Source organism: Lottia gigantea, assembly GCF_000327385.1.
Source record: "Lottia gigantea unplaced genomic scaffold LOTGIsca_1, whole genome shotgun sequence".
Taxonomy (NCBI): Eukaryota; Metazoa; Mollusca; class Gastropoda; family Lottiidae; genus Lottia; species Lottia gigantea.
In genome coordinates, this window is record NW_008706746.1 from 8253454 (window position 1) to 8266878 (window position 13425).

Sequence of the window (13425 nt, forward strand, 5' to 3'; positions counted from 1 at the left end):
GCTTCAATGTGATCTCAGTCTGTAGCGTGTAGCTTCAATGTGATCGCAGTCTGTAGCGTGTAGCCTCAAAGTGATCTCAGTCTGTAGCGTGTAGCCGGAGTGTGATCTCAGTCTGTATCTTGTAGCCTCAAAGTAATCTCGGTCTGTAGCGTGTAGTCTGGGTGTGATCTCAGTCTGTAACGTGTAGCCTAGGTTTTGTGTTGTTGTTAGTATACGTGTATAAAAAGGTTGAGCATGGTTATGTAGTGTAAAAAGGTATAACAAATACGTATGCATTATGCATTCAAAGCTTGGATTATAAAGAAAAGAGAGAATTTTCCTTTGGTTTCGGTGCTAGAAAGAGAAAAGAACCCCAAAGGTGCTAAAAACCAAGAAAGAACCCCTAAAAAACAAACAATCAAATTTCAAAAGGATTTAGAAAAAAGGATTTGAAAAAAGGATTCAGAAAAGGTAAATTTAAGATATGGAACAGACTAGCTAGAGGTAAAGTTACCTTTTCGACATGATTCAGCCATGACGAGTGAGAAACCAATGTTCAGATTTGGAAATTGGAAAAGAGAGTATAACTTTTCAACCTATTCAATTAATGGTAAAATTTCTAAATCCTATTGTTAAAGTTTAGATATTTTGCTTTATCATTTACTGGATTCTTTGGCACCTTTTTACGACTTCTATACTGGACATTTGAGGTTCTTTCTCTATCTAAAAAGCACAATGTTTAAAACAGAAAATCCTAGCCAAACATAAAGCCATCATAAAACTTTGAATAGAAAAGAAGAAGGATTTTGTGACTTCGAAATGCTCTAAGATGGACTGACCTTGGAGTATGCACCTTGCAGATCTGGAAAGCACCGTATATCAGTGGATTCATAACAGCGTTACTCATTCCCAGGAAAAACAGCCATAGCACCAGTCGGTAGATTCTTGGATTGATCTCTTCCCAATCTAAGAATGTTAAACAGATGAAGATAACGTAATAAGGTGTCCAGCACATAACGAACACCACCACGATCACTATGGACATCCGTAATGATTTCCGTTTAGCTTTTCGTAATAAATTACTCCGAACAGGACCTCTCTGTATATCGTTATAACTCGTCGTTCGAACTGTCGGATTTTTTTTGACTGAAATTACAAAATGAAACACATGACAGACTTATTACTTGTAGATTACATGAAGGAATCCGTTTCGGACTCAGGGGCTATTCAAGATGGACAGATGTTTAGGTTTATACAAATAAATTGACACACATGCATCGTAATAAACCCCACGATTTCTAGAAAGATTGTGTAATTTACATAAGTATGAAGCCAAGACCCGGTCCCCTCCTCCCCAGCCCCAAATGCAGATGAAAGAAAAATCAACTACTGCGTTTTGAACCACGTACAATCTTTAATTCTAATAACATTGATGGTGGAAATATTTTTTACGGACATCCGGTCGTCTGATTAAACAATTAACATCAGTTCCTGATCAAAGCATTCCATGCTATATTAGATATATAAAATCCTTCGGTCATACTTTATGTCTGTTTCATGCATCCTTATTTCAGCTTTAATTCTATTATATGCCCAGTTTGAATGGCTACTGTGTGGTATCTAGCCTTCAGGCACATAATAATCTGTGTGTATCAATACAACGTGGAACCTATTTGTCATAGATGGCGGTACTTGATAACCGCTATGGTTATGGCTTTAATCCGATTACAGCTTGTTTCTGCGTTATCAGTTGCTTTTTTATCTTTATACTTTTACAACCTTAGCTTTTTAAAAACACAGACAGTTGGCGTATATTAGTTTACTTGAAAGGGGTCCAGTCATCTGATCGATTTCAAACAGGGTTTATCAACATATTAACCGGATTCTTAAAATAATTCTAAAATGTTGATTTGCAGGGATTTTCTTTGATGATTTTGCCATGGAAGGCTTTTCTATGTGTTCGAATGCTCGAAGTCTTGCATTGAGATTTACATCTCTCTGCCGGTCAATCGACATTAGTGGAGTTTGTTATTGATAAAGGGACTTAAAGCCATGTTGATGTATGCCATAAAGTAGTATATATTATATTACTTGTGACTTTTAATTCATATCTTACAATCTTGAGTTTGTTACGCACTAAGTTATTAATTCAATAACAGAACGTATGAAAAAGGTGACCGATCCGAATAAACTTCCTCCTACGTTGACGAACAAACAGGACACGTCATTTGGAAGCGGAGCAAAGTATCTTACCTAATAACTTATTTATTTTCCGTGCTGCCTTGTTGCTTTTTCCTATATGGTCGCGGACAATGTCAATTTTCGACCGGAAAATAGTTAACGGGGAACTGTGACTGCCTGATAAGTTCAATAGTCTGATAAGTGGTCTATACAAAAATCTGGATAATATCAGGTCGCCTACGTTCAATAGCCGAGCTTTTACTTGAAGAGGAAGGATTTCGTACAAATATTTGTCTCAAATGGTGCTCTAGTATCATTAACGTCAAGTTCTTTATGCTCCACTGAAACCTTAGAAAATAAATAGAATTGGACTATCAGTAGTTGTTAAACCGACCGGGATTCGCTTACTTTTTATTCTCCGATCAAATTGAAAGGAAATTAGATCAGCGATAGACCTAGATAAAATCTTCGTTTCGGTAATACATTTATCATTCCTACGTCATCAGCTGGCTCGCGTTGTATCTTATTTCCAATATTCCAAAATAAACCAAGCGATTGCAATAATATTATGCTTGGTGAGTGGTTATACCAAACTATGAACGAAATGCATATCTATATGTCTAGTGTTCATAATAAAAATGAGATCTTGAGGCCGTATGACCTTATGTATTGTGTCTTGGTTGAAGGGCTATGATGAGGAGATTATAAGATAAGCTATTGAAAGAGCATAAATTGGTGATAAAACACTAAGATATATGGATATACTACTTCTGCATTTATTACATACTACGTTTCGGAACACATACAGGTAACATAGTATGTAATAAATGCAGAAGTAGTATATATCCATATATCTTAATGTTTTATTGTAATCTTCCTACTTCTATATGTCTTATAAATAATATAAATTGGTGATGTTCTCGACAACCAAACCGACAGAGCAGAGTCATTCTATTACACCAACAATATTACTAACTAACGAGTCTGCGATATCAGCATCTGATGGAAGAAGTTAACTTGTCATCTACCAACCAACAACCATTTGGTGACGGAGATTTATACTAATTATGAAAAAAGGTGATTTTTTTTTTGGATTTTTTTTTTGAGTGAAAACACAATAAAGCAAAACTTTGATTTCTCTTAAAAAAAAGTGGAGACAAAAACCTGAAGTAATGCTCTCAAATCAAAATAGAATATAAACGACAATATCATGAGCGTTAAAGGGAATGTTAACAGGTTTTTTAAAAACTTTTAACGTGTAGTGGAGACAATGATCGATTTGGACGCCCATTATGTTTTCTTTCAGTGTGTTTTGGAAACCAAATCAAGGATTGTGACCATCAAGTATACTCTTATACTGAGACAAATACGACATAACTGACTTACCCATTGCCAAGTTTACAAAACCAATTACCAAGTGGCATAATGGCGCATAATTTTAGTAACATTTTTTACAACATTTTGAAATTGACACACTAAGTTCAAGATGTGTGGCGCAGGGTGCAATAGAAAATAGAAGAGGCCAATCGTGTCCACATCTTTTGTGGACCAGTAGGTCTCGCATTCGCTTTTTCTATTTCCTTCTGTAAAGATATTCAAGCACACTGGACACAGTACTGATCTATTTGCACTTAATGTTTGTTCTGTATTAATCTGTCCTACTTAACACAATCCCTTAAGAATTCAACATATTCCGGTAAAAAAGCACCTTTTTTATATGAAATGTCCTAATCTATTCAGCTTTTTGTCAGCTTCAGATGTATCTATCTAAATAGCAATTTAAGCCTTTCTCCTACGCTGAATTAACTTAGTTTGAGATTATATCACATAAATCTTATTTTAAATCACCAGAATCTGACAATCCAAGAAAAATTGGTTTTATTCATCTTCTTGAGGCTTTTATCAAACTCTACTTAATGACTGTCAATCAGTTTCCCTTTTTATCAACAGTACTAATACAGTTTTATCGTGGTTTCTTTTCAATCAAAGGACTTTTACGCAACATCTTTTCCAAAAAAAGTTTAGTAAAAAAAAAAAAAATACTCTCAATTATGCAGAAACGTGATTTTTGACATCTTAAGGAATTGTAAAGACGTTTTCTAAATTTTATATGGGTATCGGGGACACTGATAGCATCAATTTGTACCAGTCTAATTTTCAATCAAACGTCAATGTTTACTCACAAAAAATGGAAAACCACTTTACAATCCCTTTAATTTAGATAATACTGATTTAGACTGTTACCTAAATTCGTTTAGTGGAACGTACCAATACCGGTTCTAATTTTCGTAGGGGGGACATTGTACAATAAACAAAAATTATGTTCCACTATATGATATCCTGAAAAATACCAAACTTCATTTACCTAACCTAATCACAGACGTAACTACTGTTGATTATATTTATGGTGACCAAGATAAAATTGTTCTTGGCGAGTCTCTTGGTCCCCATGCAGAAACCACTGGTAAAGTTTTGATCAATTGACTTGATGAACCTTGGGTCATATCTTTTTGGACAGTTCTCAGCTTAATTTCATTTTCTGAAAGGTTGTTAAGATCTTAAACTTAAACTTAAAGCCACAAATTGGTGCATCTTAACAGTCATTCTGATTAAAGAGGAGGTACATTGTCTAAGTTTTTAGATTTGACGGGAAACCAAGTATGTTACGGACGATTTTTACTCAAACAAATTCACTTTTCAACATCTTAATGATAGTTCTTCTGATATCTGATCCATTTATATCATTTCAAATTGAATTCAGATTGTCAAAGTTCCATTTAGAATTGTGGGTTATTATAGTCCCTACTGATTTGCGCAAATAATTCAAAGATAAATGGCATTTCCCTATGTTTTCTCATAATTGATTTTGACATGATGTTTCGTGGAGCCATCAAACCAATTTTCTGATCTCTTAACAGTCAATCAAAAGGTGGAGACTCGGGTATTGAATAATTTTCTAATAATCTTCAAGAAGATTGAAGTTTGTTTTTACAAGTAAAATTCACTCACGCCAATCAATATTGCTTTAATGTCTTACAGTATCATTTCAAAAACTGAACATTGACAGTCCTTTATGACTTAAGTCATAAAATTCTTCTTAAAATGTTGCCTTGTCTCCAAAGCTTCAGTCCCATTGGGCTTTGCGATGGTTTGCAAACTATTGGTAAAAGAAAACAGTGGACAATCTCAATATTTCGCAATGGTATATACAGAATGTTCGCCTCTCTTTAGCGATGATCGCAAGGCATCAGAAGCCTTCCCACCTGATCACGAAAATTTGTATACAAGCATGCATTCATGCCAAAGGCTTTGGCGCAACCAATACCTTTGATACTATGAGAATCTGCCTGTAACATATGTTAAATAGTGCTGGCCTCAAGATTGTTTCTATAGCTGTAACATTACTGTGGAATTTTTTGGCCTTAACATTGCTAATAGCAGGGACAAGGACGCGATATGTTAATGTACTTATACCTTGGACACATTAATTCAGTGTTTCCTTGAAGCGGTCGAAAAGACCTATAGTTATCTCATCGTACGTTTATTTAATAAGAATCGTACAAGTATAAGTTAATTCAGGTGAAAATTATTTTTTATTTTTTTCACTTTGCTGGGGTTTCAAATGTTCCTTTGAATATTTTCATTTTTTAGTGTAAGTTTCATAATGCTCTTTCAATCCAATAAAATATCTAAAGTATTTTACTCACTGAAATGTCAGGTTTCCATCCTTTAAATATTAAGGGATGATAAAAGAAAAGGATCTACTTTTTTTTCTCTTGCGTGATATTTTCGTTTAAATGTACGTTTTATATCAACCTTATTTTCAATATATTTTTTAGTTTCTATCAAAGTTTATATTTTGCGACCTTATGCTTCAATTTCGATTCAGTTTTAATTTTTTAGATCAATTCAAAACAGCATTATTGAGAACAAAATTAAAAAAAAAAGAGATAAGATTTAATCTTAATGTTGCTAGGTTTTTAGGCCGGTAGAGTTGAATATCAGTTGCCTTTGAAGTGACAATGCCACGCATTAGACAACTACAGAGAATGTTTTCTGTTTTTATGTAAAAATCCCGTGGCATTGACAGCAGTAAAACTGGGTTAGATAATCTTTCTTTCATCTGATGACATCAAATTGTGTTGAAACGTTATGTGTGTATTTATTTAAGAAGTTGGTAATACCAGATTATATTGTAACACAACTCCTAAATGTCTTTCAGAGGTGGGAATAAATGAGGTGTGATGTCAGGTGTTGCTCACGATTCGATGCAGTAGAATTCAATTGCGTCCGCATATTGTGCGGATCTGGAACAGACGTATCTGCTCTCTATTATCTACTGTATGGATAATCCCACCCCTTACACTACACTGTACACAAAACAACGTCTGTTTGTACCTTGTTCTATTTTGTTAATATATTTTTAGAATTCTTAAACAAATATTAAGATGCAAATAAACCATTAATGTTCTCTGGTCCTTCTCTGTTGTGATGCATCGATAATCCATTGATGGAAGCCGAGCTCGCACCAGATACCGCACTACCCACCGCACCCGCACCAGTCACCGCATTACTCACCACATCCACACCAGATACCGCATTACTCACCGCACCAGATACCACACTACCCACACCCGCACCAGACACCAGACTACTCACCACACCCGCACCAGACATCGCACTACCCACCGCATCTGCACCAGACGCCGCACTACTCACCACAACCGCACCAGACACCACCTTACCCACCGCACTACCTACCACACCAGACTACTCCCCACACATGCATCAGACATCGCACTACCTACCGCACCAGACACCACACTACTCACCTCACCCCCACCGGACATCGCACTATTTACCACACCCGCAATAGATACCATATCACTCACCACACCCGCAAAAACACCGCACTAATGACCACATCCGCACCAGACACCACACTACCCACCACACTTTGTCTATTTGTATCTTAGAACTAGAATCTCAACTAGTTTGAAATATGGCTATCTAAAACAATTGAATCTAGCTTCTTTATGTAGTGCGAAACATTTGACGTCATCCAGGCTCTGATAGCTATTTTGAAAGTTGTCGACAGAAGTATAGTACGACAACTGTCAAAATATTTATCAGAGGATGAAATAAAAGAGATGTTTCAGGCTAGCTTCTTCTGACGAACATACCATCAGACATATATTGTTCATTCTTTATTTTATTGATCTGCTACACAGTGCATTTATACTTATTTTCAATTACGTAATCTAATTTCAAACAATCATCTTGACTCTTACTCTTGACTGAGTTCAATCTCAGTCGGAAATGTCCGATAAAATCCTGTCGTTTCAAGAATTTTTAACTGACAGATTCATCTCTTTAAATTCCACTTTAAATGCGTGATTGAGTATCATTTTATAGAGGTTTGATATGTGCAGTAATGATTACTAGCATTTTATAGCCTTTTAACGTAGTTTCTATTCACTCCCACTTAACACCACCTTCTCTTAACAACTAACCCTAGTCTGTGTGATTTCCTAACACTACTTAACCGCAATGTTACAACCAGAAATTCCTAATCTATTATTCACTTTAATAATAATAATAATAATAATAATAATGACTATATTTTTTAAACCAGTAAGTCTCTTTCCCTCATTTAGACCCTTATAGATACCTAATATTTTTCTTATAATGTAAAGATAAAAGTACCTATCCTTATTTAAGACACAAATTTTAGAATTTATATTTTTCCTCAAGTAATTGTACAATATTTATTTAAATTACTGAAATCGGATATCAGACGTATAAACGAATTTCCGAAAAAAAAGGGTTATTTAATTTAATTGAAATTCTAAACTATAATCAAATAATAATTTGAGCATGGAAAGACATTTACATGATACATTTCAATGGTGGATACTGTAATTATTGACCTCGCTGTACTAAAATCTAAGCTACTGGGTTTCATTATTACAAGGACGTGTTGTGATTATTAATCTAAAGAAGATACTAATGCAACATACAGTGTAATCAGAATGAAGGGAACCTCGTGTCGACAGAGTCACGCAATGGTTTGACATTCACAGAAAACTGCTTCAGATACATCAATGAATCAAAAAAAGGTTGAGGTTTTATCAGAGACTTGTGATATATTGTTAACGTTAGAAGGACGTGTTCAGTTAAAAATGCACTTGTAAGAATTCCTGCTGAGAGCGACACGATTGTGGGTGGAATAATTCTATAACTTGCCTTGCAGAGGTTTTATTTTTTTTAATATAATTTTTGTGTCTAAATAATTTAAAGAAACACTTGTATCACCATTCCACTTCAATTTTCATGTTAAAGAAACTTTAACATACACATTACATTTTCAAATTAATTCTCTAGTCGTCTAGTCGTCCGTAAAATTCAGACTGTACAAACTGCATGCCCTTGTTATGTTACATTATCGCAGTCAGAAGCAATTAAATTTAGAGACAAAACTCATTCAACTTCACTTCGTTTTCACGGATAGAAATTTAAAAATAATCCATAAACGTCGCTAGTCCAGCGAAATGTCTTTCATGGTAGGTATACTGTCTTCATAAGCTCAATCTGAAGAAGAGAGTAGGCGGCAAACTACCATATTACATGATCTATTATAGGTTTTTGTTCTCTTCATTTCAAAAATAGTCCTGCTATTAGGTAAAAGATAAAATGAGCGGTTCCGGAGTTCTGAATAATTATTCTAAAATACTCCTTTCTGCTACAATGCATATTTTTTCTCCTAATTTGATCGAGAATGTAAAATTCCTAACTCCTAGTAATTTGCCAATTTCTTTTTAAGCAAAAGAGAAATTTTATACCTAAATTATTCTCAAGTCATTATCACAATGTTGGCTGTTCTGTTATTTCAGTTCAGTATTATAAAATATTTTTTCAATGTTTGAAATACAGCCCATGATATTTCGTTTCGTTTGTATTGTGTTCATTTCAATCATTTTAGAATCTGAATATACAATTGCCAACAATAACGTTCCGGATAGAAAACAGTAAATCAATCAAATGCTGTGCAGAAATCATTCAACCTCGTATCGATCTTTCGTTCTGAATATTCAGTCATTGACTTGATCTGATTGAGTAGATGCAGAAGATTGGAACAGAAAAAGAAAACTGAACGAAATTTATGTCGAGGAGAGGTAGTCCGAAACATCTGCCTCTATTCCAGCCTCTGGTAGATATTTTAACAGTTATTGACTGTCAGAGGCTGGTATAGAGGCAGATGTTTCGTTGTAGAGGAGAGGCAGATTTAAATGTACCCATATTCTCACGCTGTGATAAATAAACTATTATGATGGATTTAATTTTACTTAGTTTGCTAAATGTTGTTTCGTATAAACCTGTGGTCAGGTAGTTAGACACTCATTTAGGGATCCAGAGGATGACCAGAACAGATCACAATGTTACAACAGGGTTGTCGCTGCGTGCCTTTTTTTGGTATCCAACCAATTGTAATCATCCTTAAACTGTCCGGGGGAGGAGCCAAAGAAACCGTCAGTTTGTTCTGTTGTTCTGTACACCAAGGTGGTATGTGTCTAGATTTATGAATATAACAGAGATATGTCTATTCCGGTATTTCAAATTTATGAGTTTCGGTGTTAAAGGCGTCATAAAGGTAAAAGAAGTTTTGAATTAATCTCTATGAGTTCTTAATGTATTACTTTTATATCTCCGTCAGTTTCATGTTACTTAAATTGAATGATATAATGGATTCATGAATAATCTATATGGAAGAGCAGTCATTGGGGGTAATGAGAGCTGAAACCTGCGTGTTTCAGTGTATATTAAGAAATAGAAGCATAAACTTTTACGTTCGTGACCTAACGTATTTGCAAACACTGGCATTTATCAAAAAGTTCAATAATACAGCATACACTCTTTAACCCGAAATATATAACGTGATTGTGCAATGTACAAGATGCATTCAAGAAATAAACCCACATCGTAACGTCCTTGATCTAAGGATTTTAAAGATCAATTAAATAACACCATTTAAAGACGTGTTACACAGGGGCTAAGCTAATGCACTAATGAACTCGAACTCATTGCAGACGGTTTATATCTGAAAGCTGATGGATGAAGAATAAAATTACCTGAATTAGATGATTTATCATCGCTGGCTGTAATACACATGTATTTTTTCACTGAACCTTGTGGAGATTTCGTTTTATAATGGTAACAAACTCCGTCTTTTACTGAAATAAAACAGAAACCAGTGTGTTATTTTGTTCATTTTAACAGAACGTAACGACTGAAACGATAGCAGTTGAACCGTGGGTTTGTTTGATGTATTCCTCGGTTGAATATTAATTATGTTTTTGAAATACCAAGGGTGTTTTTATAATATTAAATTGATATACGTGTGTTTATTTCAATATTTTTATAATTTTAAAGAGCAAATGTCAGCTGAAGTTGCCAACAAAGCACCCGACGGTGTATCATCAAGGTTATCCATATATTTTTTAAATTTTGGGTTGTTTTTCATCACAAATAATATGTATTTGCCCAATCATCAAATCAGGCATTTATTTTTGCTACCTGAATGCAATGCGGAAGACAATCATATATTTTTCCGTCAGCGAAATAGTAACTTTTCTCCTTGGCCTTAATTATTACCTATCTAACGAGTGGACCAGTTCTGACCAAAGTACAATATTGATTACTAATATCAAATCTATTTGGACAATATTGGTCTCGAGTTGTATAAGCGACTGGAATATATCCCATTCAAATAGTTATAGTTATAATTATATAAAGGGCCGCAAAATCTGATTACGATAAAATGAATAAATCATATTTCTTCTACCGTATTTCTAGCTTTATGTGTTAGAATATTTCACGGACAGTGTTTCTAAAGCAATTTACGAGAACATTGACAATACTTATCACACAGATTTTGGAAGAATTTGGTTTATTTGCTCAGCTATATTGCTTTTGGAACATAAACCCAACTCTAGCAGTAAGAAGTTTTTGCAATTTGTTTCCAATTCAATGTATTCAAATGTAAAGATATCAATAAATGAAATCTGAAATATTTGGTTTACTCGATTTTTTTGTGTGTATCTGCTTCGTATAAAAACGAAAAATGGCCAATAATATTTTATTTTTTATCAAATTGGTGAATTGAATTTTGGTTTTTACATTACTTACAAAAGATTAAGTAATCATTTTAGACTATCATATAGATATTTTAAACAATCGGAACATACTGTCACTTTACTATTTAAGAATTCATTAAGCAATGATATAATTTATACACATTACTTGTGTGGAAAGCAGAGTTGAGTCGACAAATCAGTAGTAAACAGGTAGTTGGTGTTTGGTAAAGGTGGGCAAGTCCTGACGCGCTTAAGACATATTCGTATTAAGACTTTTTCTCTTCGGGATGCAAACTAAAAGATGTCCGATGTGGCAAGGCCCATATTTGCTTCTTCGATATTCTACTTATCAGAGCGCACTAGACACCGATGTCATTAATGGAATACACATTCCCGTCTTCCTCAATAGACTCATTTTCAGACCAACAAGATAGTTTTCAACCTCTTTTTATATGTGTCCCAAATCGGTTTTGCATTGAAACGATATCCCAAGATATCCGTAGTGAAACATAAACCCCTTTTAAACCAGGCCGCTATAAAGCGTTCCGTGGTCTGAGAACAGTTCTGCAGTTGTAGTGTAAATGGAAAGCGTTGTCGGCACGGATATCTTTGGAACTCTTCTAAAAGAAGTTAAAATTAAACCTTGTAATCAAAGATTGTACTGAATAATGACAGGATGTCGCCACATTTTAGCCAACGCTCTAACACAACTTACCACTGACTACTGGAAACTTTCAATGAGACCTAAGGTGTGCATGTACTTAAATTTGGACATAATTAGGAAGGAAGTCGAATGTACTAGACTTGAACGATGTTGGTCCCTCAGAGAGGTCAGATAGAGGTAGGTCGGACAATCAAGTGCATGAAAAACGGTCCAACGAATTCCTTAGTGTGACATGTAGTAACTGCAGAGACTTTCTTAGTAACAATTAGAACAATATATAACTCGATGGTACTAATTGACAGTAGATTCCATTTGCAGCTAATAATACATGTACTTTTACATGTGTATTACCTACGAACCATGGTAAATTATTTGGTGTTTGAATTATTATACAAATCTTACTTCGTTCCAAAGTGTTATCGCATGCGGAGTGTTAATCTATAGTAGACATACTCTTTGTAGTCAATTACTGTGTTATTGTTATAGTAGATATAAAAACTAAATAAGGAGTACTCACTAAAATCTTTATTATTTTCGCACCAGAAATACTTAGATACAAAAATCGCAATTCTCCTGTCTGTATTATTTAGCTAACCTTGATTTTGTCTTTTTGTACAGTTTATCTACATGTTTATCCAAATGTATCGAAAGCCTGTGAAAAAGTCAATTTTGTCATCGATTAAATCAGTAATAATATACTCAGACACCAGTATATAAAGAGAATCAGATTATCTCCCTTGGTCATATATTAATTTATAAACTCTAATCCAGCTTATTTCTATAATTACAGGTGACATAGTTTCTCCTCTAGATAAAGCCTAGTATGATCGGGATTATTGTGTAAGGGACATCTGATATAAAGATTATATTTTAAAGTGGTCAAGTAGAGAGTCATAAAATGTCGGACACTGTCCAACTTGGATACTTCTAAGCCCTATTCAGGTCAATACTCGGTAAGGATCAGGAATTTTCCTATCTGGACAAAACAAATAAAAAGGTGAACATATGGTGTGATAGTTTTTAACTACTAAAGAGAAACAGCGTCTTATGTCTCTAAGCTTCTGCAGTGCTCTACATACGCCCTAGCAATCACTTAATACTTACTAAAATATATTCGCAACAATAGGGCATTTGATAGCATATAGTATGAATTGTCCCTTATTTTAAAATAACAGTTATAAGCTGCTGGAGTAGTCTTATTTTGTTGCTCCAGATCAGGCTTAAACAGGCGGACAACGTTATGTAATGGTTTATAGTCTGGAATATAAGACAATTGTTAATGGCAGCCCTCTAATACCATCAAACCAAATACCATCAAACCATACCCATACCCATTGTAAGTTACTATACTTTCTTACCACGATCTGGCGGAATTTTTCTTCAAATCGTGTTCTGGAGAATTTCGACTGGATGAAATCAAAGTTTTATAAGGTTTATGTATATCAATCATGGATGAAGAGCCAACCA

General features: G+C 34.5%; 1 protein-coding gene across 1 annotated transcript in view; it reads right to left on the reverse strand.

The window, feature by feature from the left end:
- Positions 1 to 733: 733 nt before the first annotated feature.
- Positions 734 to 13425, reverse strand: part of LOTGIDRAFT_103088 (hypothetical protein) — a gene marked incomplete at both ends in the record, with an annotated part of 35806 nt that continues 23114 nt past the window's right edge. Inside the window, one exon of the mRNA XM_009045918.1 lies at positions 734 to 1125. Coding sequence (XP_009044166.1) covers positions 734 to 1125 — 392 coding nt within the window. The remainder of the gene's footprint in view (positions 1126 to 13425) is intronic.